Genomic DNA, 25167 nt, shown 5'->3' with positions numbered 1-25167 from the left:
GAAAATCAAGGATAAACTGGATTTGGGCCAATAAACTTTGAATATAACATTTTTGGACCAACGAAACCCATGTGTACGTATCGAAAAGCTGTATAATATGACCACTTTAAAGATATTTTTAACTGTTTAGCTTCAGATATACTACAGATAGTCAACAGCTCTCTTCAGACAGGTATTTTTCCCAAAACTCAAAACACAGCAGTGTTTTACAAAACTTTCTGCTTTTATGGCACAAAACAATCACTTCAGTGTTTTACAGTCTGGATTTAGGTCAAACCACAGCACTGAAACAGCACTTTGAAAGTGTTTAATGACATCTACATGAGCAGTGACACTTCCCAGAGTCTCAGTTTTTGTGTCTTAGTGCTGCTTTTGACACAGTTGACCACAACTTACTGCTGGACCAACTTGAAAATTTGGGGGGGAATTTCTGGCACTGAACTAAGTTGGTTTAAATCTTACTTACAAGATCACAAATATTCTTTGTCAATAGCTAATTAGGAATCTGAGCAAATGAAAATCACTTGTTGGGTTCTTCAAGGCTCCGTCCTTGGACCATTTTATTTAACTACATGCTCCATGTGGCTCAGATCATGGAACATTACAACATCTCCTATCATAATTACGCAGATGACACACAGCTCTATATATCAGTGTCAGAGAATGATCACAGTCACTTATACCTGCTGAGTAAGTGCATAGATTAAATGATTGAGTGGATGTGTCAGAACTTTTTACAACTCAACCCAGAGAAAACTGAGGTCATTGTTTTTGGCCCCAAAGCAGAAAAGATAAAGGTCAGTGCTCATCTTGACTCCATGTCACTCAGGGCATGAAACCAGGCCAGATCTGGGTATAGTTCTGGACTCTGACCTGAAATTGAACAGCCACATTAAGGCAATAACAAAATCATCTTACTACCATCTGAACAATATTGCAAGAATCAAAGGATTTCTGACCCAACAAGATTCTGAGAAATTAAAGTAAAGTTGATCGGTTATTAAGGCCCGAACTTACCACAAGCACTGACTGACTACGGATTGAAGTGGATGCAGTGTGGCACTTCCTCGCTAAATTCATGGTTTTTGCTTTTGACGCTGGAGGTCGTCTCACTGCTTATGGTAGAGAAATGGACATTCAGTTAATGGTTCAAAAGCTCTGGTGGACATTCCTGCAGTCGGCATGAAGAATGCACGATCCTTCGAAAGTTGCAACATCTGTGACATTGTGCTGTGTCATCAAACTGCACATTTTAGAATAGCCTTCCTTTTAATGTGTCCAGCCGAGGACACACCTGGACAATAATTATCTGTCTAATCAACATCTTGATCTGCCACCTGAGGTGGAGGCATTATGTCGGCAAAGTAGAAGTGGCCAAAAACACAGATCTGGACATACTTGTGAATAATATTTGAGAGAAATAAACCATTAGTGTACATAAAGAAAACTCTTAGATCAGCTCTTGAAAAATTGGAGCATAAAGGTGTTGAGTTTATATTTTTGTTCAGTGTAAGAATCCTTTTCCTTGTTTGTTTCTGATGGGCCTTTTTTCCTCACTAAGACAGTGTTTTGCTCTTTGTGCCAATAAGAGGCACAAACAAGAAGTTGAACACTATCATATTTCTTCCAAAAGCAATTTTTTCTTTACACCCTGTAGATTTAAGTTATTGAAGAAAATGATTCAAATAAATCAGACTAAAGTTTTAATGAAGACCCAGCAGCACACATGAGTCATTCACTTGTTCAGAAAATTGGAAGAGACATCTTATTGCTCTTGGAGGAAAACTAAAATTTTTGTCGCTGGTGCGGATCTGAATCACTTCCATAAAGTGGCACAAAACAATTTTGAAGGTTAAAAGAAATGATCCTAAAGTCCCTGCTCCACTGCCAGTGATAAAAGCCACACAGTCACAACAAAACACTTCTTCGCTAACAGAAATAATCCAGCCTTGATCTGAAAAAGGGTAAAAAGCTGGTCATTGGGACTGCCACTGTGACTGTGATATATAGAACCAATCTGCATGAGAGTGTTTATTTATCATACCGTGATACTGGATAAAAGCAAGAATGTTGGGTGGTACATTTGTGTTTTTGCAGGTTTGGGAAAGCAGCAGCTTGGACATGGGTACATTGCAATGACTGCTCAGTATGCAAAAAGAAAAAAAATAAAGGAATCCAGATAAATGACTGAAAGTCCCAGGAGGAGAATGAACTTTTGGCAGAGATGAACCAGAGAGCCAAGGGCTCGGCGGACTCATGAACGTCTCAAATGCAGGAATATAACCTGCGAGAGATTGTTATGTAATATTTCATATTAAAATGTTAAAGCGATTCTTTCTCCCTCCCGGGATGGAGATACACCATGCACTGATGACAAGAACAGTTTCCACCATTGGGTTGTTTTGATCTAAATGGGCAAAGAGTAGATTTTCCAGATAATTAGGAGTCCCAGGGACTTTGGAGGAAGCAGCGAGCCTCAGCAACAAGTGGTCAGCAGAAGCCCCCCTCCGATCTCGTGGGACTCCGGCAGGCTAGCGACACAGCAGAATGACAGGCTCTGCCCACGTACTTAAGTTAATCTTTATATAACTCCTGTAGTCGTGGGAAAATGAAGCTGGGCTTGACATGATGAGTATTTTTCCTCTTTTTTTTTTTTTTTAACTTACATTCTCCAGGGTTTCTCTGTCACCACTGACAACAGCAGCCTCAGACTACAGAGCCAGAACTCGATCATGTGTTTGCCGAGCGACGCCCAGGAGAATAAGTTTCCCCGGAGGATTCTGGGGAGGGGAGGACGGTCGAATTCATGCTGATGAAAGTAACATTCCAGTAAAGTTCAAGTGAGAATCAAAACAGAGCAGCAGATCTGCTGCCCGATCCCTGCCTGCCTCTGAGGCCGGGCTTTTTTACATGCAAGGTTGCTGACCGTCAAACTGTTTCCAGCTCTGCAGCATGTGATGAATACAAATGTGTGGAGAACATGCTCGTGAAGAAAACACACGTCTCACACGGAAAGAGAGAGGGAGAATCTTGGAACAGCACAAGTAGTTTGGATGAATCCCAAATCCAGCTCTAGCCCTTCACCTGACACCACCGTGAACTTGGAATAGCTCAGTCACAAAGGCAGGGGGGCCGGAGGGGGTGTCATGATGGCAAGGGCTGCACTGAGGGGACAGGTTGCTACTCTGACTGATTCAATTTGAGGGGGGGGGGGGGGGGATGTCCTCTAACAGGCTGGGAAGAAACGAGAAATGACTGACAGACCCAACCAATAGAGTATGAAATGGAATGTGAAGCTATATGGCGGCATTGTTTAACAAACATCTCAGGAACGCACCCAGGACCTTATTCATGCTTCCATTGCTGCAATTTGATTCCACTCCAATGAACCGAATCCGGACCTGTCATTTCCTCGATTTCGACCGAGACTCACTTGCTTGTTTGTGTATTGCATCCCCGTGCACCTGGCTCGAGCTGAAGGGCAGAGTCATAACTGAGAAGCAGCCTCCAGTTAATATCCACGGCTGATTGAGCTGTCAGATCCTCCACAGTAATGATTTCTTTGAAAGCATAGAAGAAACCGGTTCCTCCCATTTAGATTTATCTTCATTATCTTGCAGTAAAATCATAAATACCATTTTTAGTTTTCTCATTATTTACTAAGCTCTCAACAATAAGGACTTATCACTACTTGTCGTCTGTGCTTTCTCGGTGCGTCCGATTAGTCCTTCCTATCTCCTTTCCTATCCACTTTACCTTAACACCCGGAAGTGTTTATGTGGCGGCCATGATAAGGACCGTTCGAATTCTCTATAAGCTATGGAAAGGAGGCTTCATACTTCCTTTATAACCTCCTTTAGCCTAAAAAACACTGATGCATCCTTTACCTAAGGAGACGAGATATCCGATTGTCACAACAACGTGACTCCTTTAAGAAGTCTCTCTCTCTCTCTCTCTCTCTCTCTCTCTCTCTCTCTCTCTCTGTTTTTTTTTTACTTAAAGACACTTTACTAATTTGAACAAGAGAAAAACAGGAGACTCAACAACTCAACAACTTGCTGGAACGTGCACACGTGGAAAAATGTATGTAAACAGGTAAACTTTTCATCCATCCTCTTTCCCACTACGTCCGTTTGGGGTGGTGTTGGGTGGGAGTGAGAGCAGAAAAACCAGAGACTTTCTTCCTCCACCTGGGGAAGATAAAAGTTTACCCACGGCTCTTGGAACATGGGTAAACTTAACATTCTTTATCACTTTGAACTAGCTAAACGTTCACAGACTTTTGTGACAAATGTGTCCACAAACTTTCAAGTGACAAACTGGTTAACAATGGCGTCACGTGTACATCTTAGTATTCATCCCCCTCCTCGTGGTCGTCTCCCACGCTGTCGGTTCCCATCTCTTCGTAATCCTTTTCCAGAGCCGCCATGTCCTCCCTGGCCTCGAGGAAGTCTCCCTCCTCCATCTTCTGCCTGGAGTACCAGTGGACGAAGGCCCTCTTGGTGTACATCAGGTTGAACTTGTGGTCCAGGCGAGCCCAGGCCTCGGCGATGGCGGTGGTGTTGCTCAGCATGCACATGGCCCTCTGCACCTTAGCTATGTCTCCTTCAGGAACCACGGTGAAAAGGCTAGCAGTTGATGCCCACCTTGACGCCAGTAGGACACCAGTCCACGAATGGGATGGTGCGCTTTGACTTGATTGCGATGATAGCAGAGTTGATATCCTTGGGTACAACGTTGCCACGGTACAGGAGACAGCAGGTCATTTACTGTCCATGATGAGGGTCTCACTTCCCCATCTAGTTGGCCGGCTCAAAACAGGCGTTGGTGATGTTGGCCACGGAGAGCTGCTCGTGATAGGCCTTCTCTGCAGAGATGACTGGAGCATAGGTGGCCAGTGGAATCCTTTAAGAAGTCTCCTAACGCCTTTTCTTAACCCTGTGAAGTCATCCATGGGGTTAAGGAAAAGTGGATAGGAAAGGAGATAGGAGGGACTATTCAGAAGCTCTCTGTACACCTTCCTGCAGGCGTCTTTGACAGTGAGAAGTTTGTGATTGCTCTGCCACATAATGATGCTGTATGTTCACTTGCTTGTTTGTTGTTGTATGCCCTTTTCTTCTCCTTCTTCACTATCCATTAACCCCAACTGCTGCAAGCGAAAAGCTTCCACCCCTGAGTCTGGATCTGCTGGAGGTTTTTTTTTTCTAAACTTAGTTTTTTTCTGCCCTCTCTATGTTTGTTCATGTAGAGTTGATAGGATTGTTTTCTCTTTATTAAGTACAATTTAGCATGATGTAATTGGCGCAAAACAATTAATGGGGATTCTTTTACGATACTTTCTACCATTAAGTGACAATGACAAAGGATTTTGTTCTCAGGCGAACTGACTTCTTCTGTATCTTGTTCGAGGGCTGGAGATAAAAAAGCACAAGTTAGATTTGAAGTAATGTATTGTTGCCTGGCAACAGCACTGAAAACCCAGCAGTGTCTGGGGGTCTGAGATTCTTTTTTAACTTTCTGTTTGTCCTCATACACACTCCGTAATTGTACCCAGCAGTGGGCTCGGAGAGTGTGAAGCACTGCAAGTTTTCTATTTTTTTGGGGGGGGTTTTGTTTGTTTTAGTTTGTAAGTCTTTAGTGCATCCTGATGAGTAACCGAATGATTTATTTGTATGAAACTGCCTTTCATTTAGATATAATGATGGTATGTTTGCAGGAGAAACTCAGGCAAATGTTTGCAAATGTCCCTGGAACATTAGGAATCTGCTTTAATGATGTTTAAATATAGTGCCTGTGAGCACTGGCTTGTGATCCAGATGCTATTTAGTCTAAGTGTTTGTTTTTCTCTGCAAATGGATGCTGCAGAGTCTGGGGATTTGTGGGGAGGAACAGTGCAGATGGAATGACCTTTGACTCTTTGTTCCACTGAATAAATGGTTGATTACTGGGAGGCTCGTTGGCTCCCAGTCAGTAAAACTGGCACTCTGGTGCCATCTAGTGACGGGATGCCTCTCCGGCCCTACTTTATTAGACTTGGGGCTGCAGGGAAAGGTCACAGTCCAGGGCAAACATGGACACCATCCTAAATTAAAACAGGTTATATAGAGCAATCAATTTACGCTGAAAGTCTTTGGATTGTAGTAAGAAGCCAAAACCACCTGAAAAAAAAAACTCTACCCAGGAAGAACTTGCAAACTCCACACAGAAAGTCCACCGAGCTTTGAGTTGAGCCGGTGCATTGAGAGTGCCAACCAAGACGTCTCTGTGTAAACTACAGTCACAGTGGTTTGCCCATGATGTTGCACATTGAGAAACAGTGTTTTAAAGCTGTAACTTGGATTAAAAGTACAACCAGAATATTGTGTGGCGATATTTATTTCAGTAACAACATTTCTTGTAACAGTGGGCACGGAGTGTAAAAACTCCGCTCGCCACAGCAGTCTAATACAACCCGCCCCCCAACAGTGGTGAACAAACAAACAGAAAAGACAGCACTGTAGACAGTCACAATATGTATGTTGAGAGCGCAATCATACAGAGTACTTCAGCTCGACTGTGTAGGAGTGACCAGCTGCCTCTGCCAGACTTCTGTCCACGCAGCTCCAGAGCTGAGGAGACGGATAATGTTGTGGAGCAGAGTGATTATCAGGACTCAGGCAAAATTCTTCTTGAGGAAGTTCATGAGGCCGTTGGTGGACGAGTCGTGGGAGTGGACCTCTGCGGTGTCCTTGAGCTCGGGCTCGATCTTTTTTGCCAGCTGTTTGCCCAGTTCGACTCTAATAATGCAGAGAGGGGAGGGAGAGAGGGAGGAATCAATGAACACTTTTCCACTATAGATTGATCAGTGAACACACTGCAAAATGCAGCCAGTCAGTGTTTAAAGGTGATCTATTATGTTCTTTTTTTGTGAGGGGTTTTAATTCATCCAACTATCTTCTATTCCAATTTTTTAAAGTTCAAGGTCGTAGATGGCAATCTCACACACACACACACACACACACACACACACACACACACACACACACACACACACACACACACACACACACACACACACACACACACACACACACACACACACACACACACACACACACACACACACTAGAGTCAACAGCGAACGCTCACACACGTTTTTGGACCACGGGAGGAAGGAAACTGGAGTACGCAGAGGACGCCCATGCACAAACAGGGATGGCATGCGAAGTCCACACAAACAGGTTCAATTTTCAGCTTTAATTTCACTAAAGTACATTTTCCTAACTTACAATTAGGAACAAATATATGTTATACTGTCCCTATATGCAGACTCTCAATCAATCTGCTATTGGAAATAGTTTAAACTTCAGTTTTTTCTATAATGGTCCAGGAAGTATTTAACTGCTAATGAAGACATGCAACGGCAAGTGCTTGTAATTTGACTCCAGCTTCATAATTCAGCCGGTTCCTGCTACACCTGGAAATGTTCATTTTCTTGGAGCACACGGCCAAAAGTAAAATCAGATTATACAAACTTAACCAAAATCCTGAGACAATAAAAAATTACTAAACGTGTGTTTGGGATTGTTTTTTGACACTATGAGCACATATATGAATGTTGTAGATATAACACACACCAAAAAAAAAACATCATTACCACTGCAGATCTCCTTCTCATGATAGAAACAGACTCACCCCCACTGGTCAAAACTGTTGATCTCCCACATAACACCCTGGACAAAGATCTTGTGCTCATACATTGCTGCAAAATGAGACAGAATTAGCATCGTCATCATAACATTAAAAAAAAAAAAGGAAAAGACCTATGGATCAACTTCTATGGTTGTTTATTTTGGGATTATGGAGGGAGCACAAATGAGCTGTTCATATTATACCTGTCTCTCTCAGTTTGGGTTCCCAGGGAAAAACATACTGCCTGTTACTATGCAACAGTGTACAACGTCCTGGCTGAGCCTAAGATGGATATGATGGCTCCAGGGCTGTTTAAAAGATATTCCCCTCTCTGTGATCATTGTCATTTCTGTTATCTAAACATGTGCATTAATATACTTTGGAAAAGCCTATTCTGTGTACAATTCTCAGTTATGTCTGGGTTTTCTCTTCATTGTGTAGTAATGGAATAAAAAGAACATGAAGAAACAACATAAGTGATCGAGTTTTGTGTTAAATAATACAAAGTCAGATGATATACATTTTTTACGACTGCAACAACAATACAATTGAAATGATTGTAAACACTGGCTGCTATTTACAGAACAATAACATAAAGGAATGGATATCGTTTATTGATAAAGAAACCTATGACGGTAACTGTGGTATACATTCAGGGATTTGAAATCAGAGGATCATGTAGTTGCTTGTTTGTTCTCACCTATAAGTGCTCCAAGAGTGTATGGTGTTACTTTCTTGAAGATGATTGAGTTGGTTGGTCTGTTTCCCTGGAATACCTGTGTTAAACGAGTGGAAATTGTTGAATATGCAGTCCACCTTTTGTGTCCATTCATCCATCTTACATACAGCTTTATCCAACTTAGGCTGAGGGCAGAATAAACCCTGAACAGGTCACACGTTCATCACAGGGGAAACACAGTGAGACAAATAGTCACAGACACTCACATCCACACCTATTGGCAATTTAGTGTCATCAATTAAATTCAAATCAATGATTTTGAACTGTGGAAGAAAAACGAAGCGTTGAAATGAAATCCACATGCAGGGGAAACCTTTACACTTAAAAGCCCTCAAGTGGATCCTGGACTTGAGTCAATCAGGGACATTCTCTGTATGATCAGAAATGCTCTTGCCAAAGTGTGGCTTGCTATGTGAATTCATGGTCACTGGAGGGCACTACTCCATTACTGCTGCCTGCACTTCCCCATAGGAATATCATTTGTCAGGCAACAAGGAGCACTTTCACTCTTTATTAGAACTTGTTTTCTCAATAACTTTACTTACTTTGTGTGGGAGGATTTTTTCTAAAGCTTCTCCACTCAGGCCGCCGGCCTCCAGCTCCTTTCTGGCCTCCTCTGTGGTCTTACCCTTCATCAGGGCTTCTGTCTGGGCCAGGAAATTGGCCAACAGGATCTAAAGCAAGAGTATTTCACGATTAGTTGAAATATGATATAGTATTCAGAATTAAAAATGACTGGAGTCATTGAACCCTTTGGTCTCCTCAATATTACAATGAAATAACATACTGAGTCCAAGTTAAACTGACTACAAGATAAAAGTTGTTTAACCTTCAACCAGTTAAGATAAGAGGTTAAAATCCTATATGGAAAAGCTATCCTCTGGATTTATTTTCCACACTGGAGCTCCCTGAAACTTTCTAGAACTCTCCCACACTTTAACAACAACTGGCTTAGGAGGTGCAAGAGCGAAATCATATTTGATACGTGTTGCAAGTTGAAATTCACTTGATTCATCACATCATCTCTCGCAAAATATATACTGGGGTTATGGGAGAAAGTATTTGATGGATAAAAACTCAAATGTTGGGATAATGTATACATATTGAACACAAAGTCAAATTGCAGATGATGAAATGAAAATATTGGGAATAAAGGTTCAACTATCAACGACATTGACATTTTTACAAGAACCTCTTGTATCTTGTGAGTAAATTATATTTTGTTCTCAGCATTTGATCTTTCATCAAAAAATACAAAAGTGGTTTCTTCCTGTCGCTTTAATTTTTTTAGATTGTTGCTGTCGATCCAAAGATAAAACAAATTCAATGTGTGACTTGCCCGACTGACCGAATGCTCAGGTCAGGATAAAGTTGAAGCTACATGTTTTGTCTGTGTTTGTTTTATATTTATGGATTTAACAACATTGTCTCCTGAATGCTGAAATACTTTAAAGAGTCACATCTGCCCAGACTTCATTCACCACAGGTTTCCTCTTCTTCATTACTTGAGCCAGATAAATCATAAAACAAACAAAAAAAAACGAGGATACCTTGTGGTGCAGGTTGTCTCTGATGGGGTGCTGTGTCTGAGCTGGGATCAAGAAGTCAGAGGGCACCATGCGTGTTCCTGGATAAATGGAGGAACAGAACAAATGTGTGGATTTTGCAGAAATGATGACCCATTCGATCTGACTGGATCAGGTTTCCGTCACTGTGGACGAGTATTGATGCTGGCTGCTGGTACCTTGGTGGATGAGCTGGTAGAAGGCGTGCTGCCCGTTGGTTCCAGGCTCTCCCCACACGATTGGCCCTGTGTGGTAGTTCACACGGGCTCCGTGGTTGGTGATGTACTTCCCGTTTGACTCCATGTCGCCCTAAAAAAAACCACCAATGATGCTTCCATGAATTTAAATCAACATTGTCATTTAATGAGCACAAACTCAATCCCTCACATCTGTGGTGATGTGACGCTTAATATCATGTTGCAGAGGCCTGTAGGTCCTGCTGCAGAGGGAGGACAGACCTGTTGGAAGTAAGCCGTGAAGCGGTGCATGTACTGGTCGTAGGGCAGCATGGCGTGGGTCTCTGCGTGGAAGAAGTTAATGTACCAGATTCCCAGCAGAGCCAGCAGGACAGGGGCGTTCTTATCCAGGGGAGCTGTACGGAAGTGGTTGTCCTGCAGTGCGGAGAGGAAATGTTTTGTGACTTATCCTCAAAAATATTATAAAATATTTGTTTCGCTGCCTCCGAGAGGTTTGGACGTTTTCTTGGCATGCACCTACCATCCAGTGAGCTCCTGACAGAAGCTTCTCAAAGTTGTCGAAACCTGACGACACAATTAGAAGCAAGAATCGTTTTAAATCATTGCAACTATTATCTGCTTGTACCAGAGAGACTATGTCCTGCGGAAATGCTGAAGAAAACCTGAGCAGAAGTTTTAACCACTGAGTCATTACTTGAGGAATTTGTGCACTCAAGTATGAACTGTCTTAAAGTGCTGCACTGACATTTGTAGTTTCCTGAGATTGAAATTTTCTGATTCCTAACATTTTCATTTTTTTAAAGAAATAATTCTATAAATAGTAATAAATGTAGTCTGAAACTAGTGTTTATTTCTTTAAAACACTTTTTTCACTTAATCGAATGCAAATGCAATGAGGAGAATCCAACACTATTACATAAGCAAACCCGTCAGAGTAACAGCTGTGCCATTTGCATGAGTTTAAATAAAGATCACATTTTCATAATGAAAGTTTCCAGCTGGCACAGTTCAAACGATCCTTTTTCTTTTGTATATGATCTCAACAGGTGTCAGTAACAAACTATTTAGTTGTGTAAGCAATCAGACAGCGCGGTACTATCAGGTGTAAGATAACGTGGATGAGGTGAGGTGAGGGTTCATCACAGGAATAAAACTGTCTTTACCACGGTTTTTCAAACATAAGTATTTTAAGTTTTTTGTCCTGTCTGCATTAGTAGTTTTAATCAGTAAAAGGGACGCTTGATTCAGTAGAATTGAGATGCATGGACCAGAAGAGGGGATATCCTCTATTCCCTCCAGTGAATGCATGATGTGAATATTTGCACACATTTTTCATAAATTCTAATAGATCATTTCTATTTTGTACTTTTGCCCAAAACAAAAATGTGTTTTTAAACATACTTACCGATATGTAAAGCAATGGCCATTCCAATTGCAGACCACAGGGAGAAACGACCTCCAACCCACTAAAAGAGGAAAACATTCAAATCTGGTGCAAATATTTTGGGTCACGTTCAAATGAAAGTGCAAGAGGAGCTTTAGTGAAACGAGCCATCCCCCCTTTTTTTTCTCCATATATAGATATGACTCAATAAGCAATACAAATAAAAAGTTGGTTTGGTACACTCACTGGAAGCTGTTTTCTCTGTGATACGGAGCCGACATTATAGCCGTTACCTTTCAAATACCAACAATGTAACTAAATGCAGCTCCCTGACCTTTGATTCCACTCAGCCTTTACAGTAACCTCTGCAAGAGAGAAGGTCGCTACCAATAATAACTGAGTCTGAAGAGAGTGGCTTCTGATTACCCAGCAGCTGCATGTCCACAGTGACTGTCCCACCTACTTCACAGGTCAAAAGGTTAGTTTATTTATAGCCCCCGCTGCTCTCCCATCACAGTCGAGGGGGCATGGAAAGGAGGACCTGTTGCACACAGTCTGTTTCATTTCCACTCACATCCCAGAACTCGAACATGTTCTCCGTGTCGATGCCGAAGTCCTTCACTTTGGGCTGAAGGGAGAGAACATGACCGTTAGGAGCACACTCGCCGATGAGCGGAGGAGCTTATAACTCGAGGGAATTATATGGGACTTACAGCGTTTGTGGAAAGAGCCACAAAGTGTTTGGCCACGGCAGATTTCTGTTCAAACACAAGTATACAGTTAGGAATGACAGCACTGAGTTCTCCATTTACTAAATTGGGATTTCTCTATCCTCACATCTTTGGCATGACCGAGGAACCACTCTTTTGCTGATTCAGCATTGGTGATGGTTTCCTGGGTGGTGAATGTCTGTAAACAAAGGGAAAACAAATAGATTGTCAATAGATTCCTTCAAAAAATGACATAAAGCACCAGAGATAAGAGTCACATCTGATTGCTCTAGTACAGGCAGTCATTTTCAATATATTCTCAGACATATAAGCTCAAATAAAGTTCAACGTTGTTTTTCCTTCAGACGCTACAGATTTTACATATCCGGCTAACCTTGGATGCGATGATGAAGAGGGTGGTTTCAGGGTTCAGCTGGGCCAGCGTTTTGGCAATGTGGGTTCCATCAATGTTTGACACAAACCACACACGAGGGCCATCTTTTGAGTACGGCTTCAGAGCCTCAGTCACCATCAGAGGGCCCTGTCATTCAAAATCAATTCACAGTGAACAGAATCAGAAAGGAACGCGTCTCCATACGTCGACTTTTAGAGGAACCAAAACATTGGATCTTTTCATAAAGTGGACTCACAAGATCGGACCCCCCGATTCCGATGTTAACGACGTCTGTCATGGCCTTTCCCGTGTAGCCCTTCCACTCACCGCTGCGAACTCTCTGCAAACAGACAAGAAGTCCACATGAACTTCATCTGAGTCGGTTCACAAATTGCTTCTATTTGTTATCTAATCTTCGCGTTAAATGTTGGGCCTTTTTGTGGATTTTCACTCACGTGGCAGAAGCCCTTCATCTTCTGCAGAACCTTGTTCACATCTGGCATCACATCCTTGCCTTCGACCATGATGGGAGTGTTGGAGCGGTTCCTCAGAGCCACGTGGAGCACAGCACGACCCTTCATGCACACAACACAGCAGGTTAGAAAGTTAATGCCCACTTATATTTTCACGTTGCACTGCAACTTTTCCCTCATTTTGCTGTATTTGTTGTTTGCCTTTCAACACAAGTCAGTTGACGTGTAATAAATGGTGAGCACCTCAGTGAAGTTGATCTTATCTCCAGAGAACATCTTCTCTCTGGCGGCTTCAATACCTCTTGATTTGGCCTGAAAGAAACAATGAATGTTAGTGCAAATGAATCCACTACAGATCCACAATAGATGCCAGTGATGAAGCACTATACTGTGGAGTTGCTTGACAATGAATCCCTGAAAGAGACACATTCTGAGTCAACACAAAGGCTACGTTAGATGAATAGGCTGGGACAAGGCTGATTATCACGGGAAGTAATAATCAGCTGGATGAAAGCTAAATTACCAGATCAACCAACATCTTCATGACTTCGTCTGTGATGAGATTCTTTGAGTAATCCAGGAGAATATCTCCATCCTCGGTTTTCAGCGTAAGGCTATCCATATATACACACACACACACACACAAAGAAAACAGTGACATAATTCGCAAAGGTCAAGACATTTCTCCACATCACTGCATATCAGAGCACTTTGTAAAGATACTGTGTGATAGTGAACTGTAGATCTGGCATAGCTTTAACAACCACACCTCTCCTGAGACACACAGAAATGCTTTTCAACTGAGTGTTGTTGCCGTGCGCTGTATACCTTAACTTGTTGAATCTCTCCTTGTCAGCCTCGAACATGTGCCTCAGGTTGAGGTTCAGGGCATGGGCTGTGTACCAGTCCTGCAGCTTGTGGAAGTTGGGGTCCTGAGTGAGTCCCATGTTGTCCAGAGGTGTGGAGGGGGGCTGTGCTCCGCTTTACTCAACTGTCCTGGCTGAGTGGGACCAAACAGGTCAGAGGGAAAGCTTTTTGAAGGGTTTCCAGTCCAGGCCCACATTTGCTCCACCTATAGGAGACACACAAAATCTTCATGCAAGTCACACCTCCACACTGTCAGCCCGGGTTATGTTGCCAGGGAGGGGCACCACAGCAGCAGGGCAGTAACATTTAGTTTAATAAGCTGCTGAAAAATCCTTTGAACAGATACAATTTGAATGCCAGTATTACCCAAGTTATAGAACTCAAACTACACCATTGTACACAACAGTTGCTTGGCTCATCAGTGCAATGAGATCCCACAACTGTCATACACTATACTGTTAAATATTTCTCATCACTAATTCATTTTATTGTTTTCAGATTGAAAAATAAAAATCATGTTTTTTTTTCCTTTTGAAGACTAGAATATTTTGTGACTGCCTTTCCCAAATGTCTTATGTCATGTTTTACTATCCACAGAAATGGTAGGGGGAAAAAAAGGATCAGACGTACACTTCAAAACATATCAAGTGAGTCCAGTTGAAAGAAAAACACACTTAAAACTACGCTGCAGCTCATATTTATCAATGTGACTAGTTTGTGTACCGTGACGCCCCCAAGTGACTGTATTTTATAGAATGAATTACAAGCTGTAATACTAAATATCAAACACTAGAGGGCGACAATTCCTTTTGTGGTTATTCTGAAAACGCCTATAACGTTTTTAAATTATTATTATTATTATTATTATTATTATTATTATTATTATTATTATTATTATTATTATTATTATTATTATTATTATTATCCCATTCTAACATGTTGCTATATTTTTAATAAAATTTGTATGGTGTGTTCATGTTGCAGTTGTCGGTTTTATTGTGAACTCTTCCTGGGCTCAGTGTGTGTGTGTTGATGTGGTCTTGACACACACAGACACACACACACATACATCTTCACACACACACACACACACACAGAGGGAATTCGCTGTCAAGAGGGTGGATGCCCAGAGCTGGTGAGCGATGCTTTGATCAACTCAACGCGTTACAGCGTTTTCCTTGTGTTTTTTCCTCAGATGCCCACTCGAGCCCCGGCCTCGGTACCGGTACCGGAGCTCCTCCAGTACCGCTCACATGAGCTCGTGCTTTTTTTTTCTTAACGGCGCTTTACAGTCGTGTCGCAGAGAGCTAGCTAGGCGGCTAACGCTAGCTCGTCTAGCAATGTGGCTAGCCCGTTCAGTACCAATGCAAACACCAGTGCGTCCATTATCGGACGCACCTTCCTTTGACCCGCTTAGTTCCACATTTCGCCTCATCTGAACTCCCGCGGCGTTCAGATCCGCTCGGGGTAACACTTCCAGGGCTGAATGCAATCGTTTATGACCACTTTGCATACGTCAGGGCTCAATTATTGGCGTACAAACTCGGTTTGGCGTTTGCTGATGAAGCGCATCCGCCGAGGCTAGAGAAGGAGGAGCGATTGGCGCTATCTCTTATTTCTGTTGTCCCCTGCCTCTGGTTAGTCTCTGCGGGCATTGCCTCGGATTTGATCCGTGCCCCGATACCGTTAAGCGGCGCTAGTGAAGGTAAGAACCGGGAGACCCGCTTCTAGAGAGCATTAGCGTTAGCAACGACCTGGTTTGATTGCATATCCGATAACGGAGCTGGGCGTGCTTGGCTTTAAGTTATGCGCTGCAGTCGGTAATCACCCGCCGCCCCAAAAGCAGAATATAGGTTAACCCGAGACAGACGGAGAAATACGGGATCTACACCTCGTGTTGTGTCATAGTTTGTGTTGTATAGACAGTCTTCCCCGGCTGTGGAAGTGTTTTAGCCTGCTAGCTAACAGCGGCTGCCTGGTTCTTGTGTAGCCGGCAGCAGAGCGGCAAAGACGGGCTGCAGCGCACCGGGGGTGCCCGGGGTCTCCACCGTCTGTGCACGCCGTGTTTCTCCCCATATCCCTCGGGTTTTCTAACATTTGACGCGTGGATACAGTGGATACTTTCCGGGTGAGTGCGTTAAAAGGCCGTATTAATAGCTGCGACATGACCGAGGCCGTGTCATCCCGGAGAGTTTCGATGAAACCGGCTTCAGTTACACCGTCCTGCCAAATAGTGATCGCGTCAGAAATGAACTCCTAAACAGCCAGCTAGTCAGTCACTCGTCTTTATCAGGCTTAAATCGTTAGTATAAAACAGTGTTGTCGCTGTTGAATTAGTTGCTGCTTCGAAGCCTTATGTTGTAATCGCCGTTTTGGTCTCATGTAACGTTCCTCTCCCATACATCGTCAATGTTAGATATTCTATATAATATGAAGAGAGAAGCCTGAACTGAAGCAGCTGCAGCGATGTTAGGAATGTGACTTTACACAGTGTCTACAGCACAGACTAGATATCTGGGATTACATGAATAAATAACGTTGCCCCACTTCTATGAAGGGGTTGTAGTTATACAGTCTAGCCAGGTGTCTGTCTGACACCATGTTGAATGGTGCTTTTTTGGGGGGGTTTTGTCCATGGATCTGAGAAGGTTCCTGGTTTAAATCCTTGGACTTTGTGTTTTTGTAGAGAATTTTCACAGATGAAATCAACAAACAGACTCAGAAACATGTGGTTTAAATGCCTAGAAATCTGGAAGTGGAACTCCAGGAAGGCGAGGAATTGCTCCCAGATTGCAAGAAGGTTTCCATCCTTGATGGCTGACAACAATCGGCAATTAATTTTTGATGAAGTGAGGTTGAGGGCGGTTTCCACATTTCTATGGGATTTAATCTCTTAGCAATTATTATTTTAAATGACAATGATTTTTGTTCAATTTCTTCGGTTTGCAGGCAGCAGCCCAACATTGCCACCACGGCATCTGGCTGGAAAAGTCTTTTATAGGCTTGAGTCCAGGACTTTTCTGTGTGGAGCTTACATGGGTTAAATTTGTTGTTGTTGTTGTTGTGCCTTAATTACCTCTCAAGGCCAAATTTTTTTTTTTCAATTTGAGTTACATTGATGAAACTAAGTTCCTCATAGGCATGAATATTAGTGTGTGTGATTGTTTCTCTCTCCCCCTCTTCAGATTTGATGTTAACATGCGTTTCAGGCGATCCTATAACAAGTGGCTAGCCCAAAGACAAGTGTGAACAGGCACCAAAGCACTTTCACTAAAACCACTTCCCGAAGCGGTTGGAGACACATCTGACCAGAGGCTTTGTAGTCTGAACGGCTTGCATCGTAAATGCATGATGGTGGCGTTGCAGGAAAATACGTCACACTTAAGGCATATACGTCATCAGTGCGTGCCATGTTTTTGTTTAGGAGTATGTGCCCATCTGAGTTGTACAGTCTTTCCAAAGAAACTATGGAAAAGAACATGGACGTCCGTACCTGGGGGTCTGCAGAGACACAGTGCCTTATAGCGACCTGGGCAGAGGATACCGTCCATCACAAGCTGGATGACTCATAACTGCGTGCCGGGCCATTTAGCAGAAGTTACGTAGAAGTAGTAATATAATGTGATCTCAAGTGGTTAGCCTGAAATTCATGATATGGACTTGTGTAAACGGTCTGCTTCAGGGCTCGCCACGTGATTGGCTCACCCGAACTGCGTGTTAACACCAGGTCTGAACCGTGTCTCTCCAATGTGATGGATTGGCGAACTGTTCAGGGTGTATTCTACCTTTGCCCATGGTTGAATGGGATTATCTCTTGTGCCATGCTGTAAAGACTGGATTGATGCATATCTTCAGTCTAATCACAGAGAATTGTTTGGCTGGTCACCATCAAAGACTTTTCATGGTAGCATCGATTTATCACATGCTGCATGTTCTACAAGACTCAGAATTTACAAGGGTAAAATATTTGATAACAACGTGGGAGTCTGAGATCATCACATTGATCCACAGCGGTAGAAGAGCTCAATAAGATTTTGCCCACATAAATATTAAACAACACCGAGCAGTGGCTGTAAAGCTTTCTTGGAATTGGAAAAACTGCACTAATGGCAAACTGTTGAATACGAGGCTATCAGCGTAGGTGTCGCATTAGAAGAGCACCTCCTTGTTCAAAACAACTCTCAACCTCCGTGTTGACATCCGCCACAGCTGTGTCGCTATAGAAATACTTGCTTTGCTGTGCAAAATTCCTGTGCATGCTCAAAGCCATTCTACTCAGCAGCTTATTGAACTGCGATTCCTGAATGGTCATCACAGTCTGAGGCGTCAGTGTTTTTTTTTTTAACTTTCTTTTTTGCCGGTGTTTTTGTCAGTATGTCATGACCAGGGGTGACACACTGAATCCGGATGCATATGTGAGGAAGTCTAGATACAGTCACAAGATTACTGTTTGTGCTCGACTCGGGTGGAGTTCAAGCGCTTCACAGACCTGAATGGTGTTTTCTTAGACGGAGGAGGATTTTTAGTGTTTCTCTTGCTGCACAGTGTTTGATTATACAGGTGAGTGTTGGAGCCAAGCCTTTGCTTAGGGAGAAAAGAGATAACTCTATGCTGTGAGTAAGAATGACTTTAATTTGTGTAGATTTTTATATATATATTTTTTTTATTTTCTTCACTTTGTCTAGACAGAATAATCAAGGTCTCCATTTCGTTTTTTTTTTTTTCTTGTGCCCACTTGCTACTTTATCTATGAAGACTGCAATTTTGAGATGGCTTCTGTTCCTGAGATGGTATTTAAGAGCAACAGGTGTTACAAGAACTGAAGTTTGAAGTTTCAGCTTACAGACTATTGTAGTCCATGGAACATAATATAGAAAAAAAGAATTGCTTGATACTGATATATGAAACTTTATCGCTGTTTTTCAATTCTGCCCATATTTGCTGCAAACCCTGGCTCAGATGCATTTTCTGCATCGTCTGTTGGATAATACCAACCCGAGCAAAAGGCACATGCTGCCTTGTGTTCTTTAAACTTGTGTTGTTTGACAGGATTTTCCTTTGGATGAGCAAAACTAACAACACTATTTGCACTGGTGTGTGGCCAGAGGCGGTGGCGCAGCTCTTTGCAGCTGATATTTCACTGCTGCTCAGTTAGGGCCGCTTGTTTCTGTCCACCCAAACCAAATAGGCCGCTTTCAAGGCAGAGCCGAGGAAGAGGCCTGCTCGCACAGTGGAGCAGCAAGTGGGTGTACGGATGGAGGGGGAGAGGGCTTATGGCCTGGGAAATCTCACCCCCGTCTCCTGGGAAACCAGTTCAGACTTAGCTTGTGGTCAGCTATTTGCCCCTCAGTCAAATGTTCCCAGTGAGATGCATGACTGCTTATGTGCCAGAGATGATCAAATAAAACAAGACCATGAAACTCTCATGCGATGCCATACTCATCTTTCTTCAAACTTCGAGAAAATATTTAGCTTGTTAGCAGGCTAGACGTCGCAGTCAGCTACCAAATGGGAAATAGTAAAGCAGATACAGTTTTCATATACAGTTTATGATCATTTCTGGAGTAGTTCTAATGTTATAAACATTATCTTCATATCAGTATGTGACCTTTCTATTACGACTGTCCAAATTATTGTAATCTCAGTTAATGTAGTATCTTTACAGTAAACGTCAGTCAATGTTTATGCTTTTCTTGACCTGTGTTATGATGTTGACCACTTGGTAAGGAAGTGATGCCCTGTTAAACAGTGATTTTGTTTTTAACAGGCAACTATGGTAAAGTATCCCTCGGTACTCTTTTAACATGCAATTCCATTTTGGCTTTTTCACAGGAGACCTGAGCTCACTGTGCTTGCTGTCTGGAAGACTGGCTTTATTGGTTATGGAAGCACAGTATTAGTTGTGTTTGAGTGAGAGTGCAATAAGTGAATTGTTTGAATAGATATAAAACATTACATTGGTAATAGTTGTAAATGAACTGTGAGGAAACTCCTTTTCCTTAAAAATAGTAATCCACACATTGTATTGCATCGATTGCTGTATCTTTGTACAATGTAGTAAATTGTCATTTCTCTTTTGTGGGGAGAGCGAACTTTTTTCTGACTATTCAGTTACTTCCTGTCTATTTTACTTTCATTGCTATAGATCTGGATTCCAGACCTATGTGCTAAACATGGAATTTCTGTGTCGCATCCAAAAGTTCTGCTATTGTGCCCGAAGTGGGAAAATACATTTTTACTTTTTTCTGGACTTTAAATACAGCCTCGCTGGGGCCTGGCATGCAACACATCCTGCAAACCTCAGTATATACAGCCTGCTCAATATAGGCTGAGGGAACCATTTTCATCCCCACAGGTTGCTACCAACCTTTCATGAATGGAACTGACGTCAGAGGCTTTCATTGCAGCTCTCACTTGTTGAAACGCACTGGTTGGGCGCGCTTAACACATTCCATTGTGCACAGTTATTTGGAGAGGCTATCTGAGCTTATTCTGTTTGCTAACTGCTGAATACCGAAAGGTATTTCTGCTTTGTGCAGCGGCTGAGATTAAATCACATCGAATGGGACTGTCTTATGTCTCCCTCCTTTTGAGCCTGTAATTGTTTAATACATTAATAGTTTGATTTTAAATGCCTGTTAAAATTGATTACGGGATTAGTATGTTACTCTTGGAAATGTGTGTTTGCATATGTGACAGAGACTGGTGGGGCCCTCAAGTGTGTCCTTTGTTAGAGTGGCCTGCCTGCTATTTTTATTGGAGCCATAAGCTACTTAGCAATGTCTGCTATGACAGCACAGGTTAGCCTAATATTATCCAGCCAACTGTATCAGCCTCTTGACTGATAGGGCTAGTTGGTTTAGTCCAAAGATACTCAACTGTGGTTTGTTTCAGCAGCAATAGAGGTGTGCCCCCCCCCCCCCCCCCCCCCCCACACACACACACACACACACACACACACAAAAAGAAGAGAAAAATGTAAGGAAACCTTCAGTGGGATAAGTAGGTATTAAAGAAAATATGTATTCAGCTACAAGAAAGGGGATTATTAAGTGGGACCAATACAGGATTAGTTATGTCAACATAACTAAACATTGCCACCAGAACGTGCTGCTGCCTGCTAAATACTTCCAGGAGAAACACAATGCTGTTGACAGAAAATCCATTCTTATTGTTAATATTAAATAGTGGCCAAGGCCTCTATTTTTCCTCTTCGTCTCGCAAAGTCATGCAGCTGTATGTGGAAGTGTGTGCTTTTTTTTTTTTTCTCTCCACTCTGCACTGGTATGAGGAGACCGGGGCTGCCACAATACTCTCCTTGTGTTCTGCGGGCAAGACGAGCCTGGCTCAGCTCCTGTCACACAGTTGCTCACGGCACTTGTCCTGTCATTTGGACTGACCTCCTCGACCTGTCTGCTAATTCTCAGACTTCACTGTGACTTATCTGCCTATGTGGAATGTCTTTGCGAGGCTGCATCTTACTAATGTAGTTTGGACTCTGCGTTGCATAACGTGATTAGTTATTCTTAATGTATGCACTTTGCACAAACACTTGATAGTTTCTGGAGATGTTTTAGAAAGTATCTTTGGTTTTACTGACCTGCTTTTTTTTTTTTTTTTTCTTGCTCGCTCATTTGAACCCACATTAGAGTACTGGGGAAATGCATTCCTTTGCTTCATTGGCAACAGATGTAGAGGAGAGGAGACTTTTTTTTTTTTTTTTTTTACTTTGAGCTGAACCTTTTGGAGTGTCTAAAAACGGTGCGGTGTGGACTACAGGGCAGCTGTTTTGCCCATGAAGGCCGAAATAGACTTCACGAGAGAGCTAATGCCGGCCCTGTGGCGAGCGCATCACAGGGCTTGTGTTTGCCTCGCAGTGGCAGATGGATAAGGAGCTGTCAGCATAGGTAACAGCTGCCGCATCCACAGCTATTAAAGCCACCTCGCTGTGATGCGACAGTCGCACAAATATGGCTGAGTATCCAAAAGCAACTGCCGTTGGTACCATGAATAGCAGCATCTCAAAAGTTTTGTGAGAGTGCTTGTGACCAGAGGGTGGAATTGTTAAAATGTTTAGGTAAATCTTTTTGGGGTATAAAGTGCTTGAGCGACGCTGTTCTGTGGTCAGTAGAAAAAGTGTAAGCTGTAGTGTCTGCATAGAAGGTGTTTCGTTAGCAAGGTTGTTTCACAGGTAAAAAGTGGCTTTTGCAATTGTTAGATATATTCTCTTTGTTACTGAATACTCCAATGTTATTAATCTGTGCAACATTTCTGAACTTTTCAGTGCTAATTCTAAAACAAAATATGCCTTCCTTTTTAATATTTTGCATTTCTGCAGTTGTTTACTCTCTCAGGGTGCACACACAGGTAAATCATACATGTTCCTATGATTTACTATAGGCCCATGGCCAGAGGCATGCTTGGCCTGACGTTTTTGTTACTGGCGACAGGGAGCTTGCTTCAGGAAACCTAAACCCCCTTTCCTGTTGAAGCCGAGCAGCTGACGTGCACGGTGAGCAGAGAAGTACGAGCTAACATTAGCCCTGAGCTGCCCCCTCGCTGGAGGAAGGACATTAGAATGGGCTGGCGCAACTCCAGTGCATCCGGAGGAACGCTCCCATCACATGTGTTTGTTTGGGTGCAATCTGGGATACAGTGCGCCCTGCAAACAGGCGGCTGGCAGCCAGCAGAGCTGCCCTCCAGGAGCCAGCAGGCCTCATTAATATTGATGCCATGTCTGCTTCCCTTGGGATAACCTCTGCTTATGGGGGTCTGTAGTGAACAAGGAAATGTAGACTCCTAATACACTGTAATGCTGTGCAGATAATTGTTTCTATCTGGAAGGAACATGGACCAAAGTATGTAGTGCCCAGTTTCCCTTCCACAGTATTCACAAATCCATTGAAATCATCTTATTTTCAATCCCAACGTCTGGGATTGCTTTTCATTTACCAGTATCTGTCTCGATTATAGATTTATTGTTTCCGATGCTTGTGAAGTGATGGCATCTGTGTCTATACCTCTGAATGCAGCATGTAAACACACAGATTTGGTCTGATCCAAACACCCTCTTGTCTAATGGGTCTTAGTGGTTTGCATTTGTGAATTTGTTATGCCTGCCATTTGAACACTGGTGAGCTCTGGAAAATAAACCTCTGTTGTTGCTCACTAGAACTACTGCTCTCTACAGATACTGGATGACACACCAGGCTCCGGATAAAGACATAACCACAAATCCATAAGACACCAACTTGGTACCCCAAAACCAAGCAGCACTAAAATCGGTGTGATGATTGAATCAGGCCAACTTGTACAGCATTGAACAGTTCTATCACAGACCTGTACACCACATTTCCTACGTCTGCACAGCCGATGGGAATTTGGTCGCTGGGCTTTTCCCTCTTTGCTGGCTGCTACTGAGGGAATCATTGTTAATTTCTTTTTTCTGCTTAGTCATATGCCTAGATTCATCAGATTTTTCTCACTCAATGTGAGGTTGTGGGTTCTGTGGCCTTTGGGTCTGGGAGAAGAGACCCTCTTCCAAACCTCGCCCAGCGGCAGGGAGCATGGAGACTGAGGAGTCCACTGGCAGCTGTGTTGAACTCATAAAGACTCCGTTGGAACAGGATGTCTTGAAAGAAAGATGGCCAGGGGTGTCGGAGGAGACCGCCTAATGCTCTGCATTCAATGGAATCCAAAATGTTGAAGTGTCTTCTTTTTCATTTTTTGACATGACAGAAAACATAGTAGGGATACATGTTTAAGCAGAAAATAGAATGTAAACATGTACAAAATGATTGATTCATCAGTGAAAATATAGGTTACAATTCATTATAGTTTACATTTCTGCATATCTGTTTTTTTTTTTTTTTTTTAGATCTTAGCATTAACATAAACATTGACAACTGCATCATATTGCATTTATTAAGATAAAACTTCACTATTCCTTTCACTATTATATATGCGTTGGATATGAAATACATTTCTTCAAGGTTCAATTTCAAATCAAAACAATTTGAGTACCAGATTTCGGTGACTTGGCCATGAAGATATTGGACTTCATGAAGTCATAGATCTCAAATTAAAACTGGTTTCATTTTGACAAACAATTTTTATTGATGTCTTTCTTCTGTGATTTGATTCCTGCCGTCTGTTGTACCCATTCACATGCTGCTCCCTCTGACATTATTTCAGTCTGAAATTATGTAGAAAAAACGTCTGAATCCAGAATGTTTTAAGATTTTGGAGTTTTGTCTGAGATTTAGATGCAGCAGCAAAGTGCTCATTGAATCTCGGTTCAGTTTGTCTTTCCTCTGTTGGACAGCGGACACTTTATGCAAACTCAACATTTGATATTTTGAAGTATTTCTGAGTGGTAGCAACTGCAAGGGACTAACCCACTAACCCACTCAGTTTCTACTGTATTTATAAAACGTTTCCTTTATCCAGCTTCTCCCAATAAAATGCACAAACACTATGAGATGCTTCTTAGTTGCACACATGTACTGCATGTTTCAGAAAAGTTACATTTCCCCTGACGGGTGCATTTCGAAGGTTTTGTACAGCAGAAACACTTTTCGAGTCAACCTATCAAAGGTTTTTTAACTGTTTCTCTTGAAATCGTTGTGTGAGCAGGGCACCAACTTGAGGAAACAATTGCTGCTCTTTCCTTTAATAGCAAATAGACAATTGGCTCGCCAACCAGCACGCCCCCAGTAACAACCGTTGGCCATGTTTAAAACTACAACAACAGTTCTCATTTATTGGCCAGCTCCCTAAAAGTATATGTTTTAGCGCCAACATGGTGGCCTGCTTCAGTTCTCCTGTCCTGGCACAGATGTGTGAATCAGTGTAGATTAGTGGTATAAACAGAAGACGTGTTCAGCAAAGTCATTGGTAAATCCTGCTTTTATGTTTGATTCCTGAAAACATTTTATAACTGCTGCTAAACATGCCATCAGAATAACCCCAACAACAGTGTTATTATGAAGGTTAGAAAGGTTTTGTTGCTTAATAAACAATGAAACCTTTCAGCATGTCTGCTGTTTGCATAATTTGGTCCAACTTTAGGAAATGTAAACAAGTGCTACTATTTGGATTATTTTATTCTGTGTTAACCTCGGTGGACACATTTCTGAAAACTGAGGATGCAAAAGTCTGACCCCTA

The 25167-nt window shown here is 42.4% G+C and overlaps 2 protein-coding genes across 2 annotated transcripts in view; one reads left to right on the top strand and one right to left on the bottom strand.

Annotated features, from left to right (window-relative positions):
- Nucleotides 1-6359: 6359 nt before the first annotated feature.
- gpib (glucose-6-phosphate isomerase b) lies at nt 6360-14259 on the bottom strand. Its single transcript, XM_080458210.1, has 18 exons — nt 13962-14259; nt 13657-13747; nt 13377-13445; nt 13116-13235; nt 12917-13000; nt 12661-12807; nt 12394-12465; nt 12270-12314; nt 12131-12184; nt 11578-11638; nt 10693-10736; nt 10434-10586; nt 10155-10284; nt 9961-10037; nt 8956-9084; nt 8372-8447; nt 7675-7741; nt 6360-6776 (listed from the first exon to the last, which is right to left on the bottom strand). The coding sequence occupies exons 1-18, from the start codon at nt 14078-14080 to the stop codon at nt 6653-6655; spliced, it is 1662 nt and encodes a 553-aa protein (XP_080314336.1). The 5' UTR covers nt 14081-14259; the 3' UTR covers nt 6360-6652.
- Nucleotides 14260-15055: 796 nt separating this feature from the next.
- Nucleotides 15056-25167, top strand: part of garre1 (granule associated Rac and RHOG effector 1) — a 36915-nt gene continuing 26803 nt past the window's right edge. The window contains exon 1 of the mRNA XM_080458166.1: nt 15056-15135. The gene's annotated coding sequence lies outside the window, so the exon portion shown is untranslated. The remainder of the gene's footprint in view (nt 15136-25167) is intronic.

Source organism: Lipophrys pholis (genome assembly GCF_963383615.2).
Source record: "Lipophrys pholis genome assembly, chromosome: 2".
Taxonomy (NCBI): domain Eukaryota; kingdom Metazoa; phylum Chordata; class Actinopteri; order Blenniiformes; family Blenniidae; genus Lipophrys; species Lipophrys pholis.
The sequence above is the reverse complement of the archived record's forward strand: the minus strand, read 5'-3'. Positions and strand labels throughout refer to the sequence as shown.

What these genes read in the sequence shown, in the direction of transcription:
- gpib (XM_080458210.1), bottom strand. Translation starts at nt 14,080, where the DNA reads ATGGGACTCACTCAGGACCCCAACTTCCACAAGCTGCAGGACTGGTAC. An exon ending in TGAAGATGTTGGTTGATCTG is followed by an intron (nt 13,446 to 13,656) that starts GTAATTTAGCTT and finishes TGTTTCTTTCAG; the next exon opens with GCCAAATCAAGAGGTATTGA. An exon ending in ACATGTTCGAGTTCTGGGAT is followed by an intron (nt 11,639 to 12,130) that starts GTGAGTGGAAAT and finishes TTCCTCTTTTAG; the next exon opens with TGGGTTGGAGGTCGTTTCTC.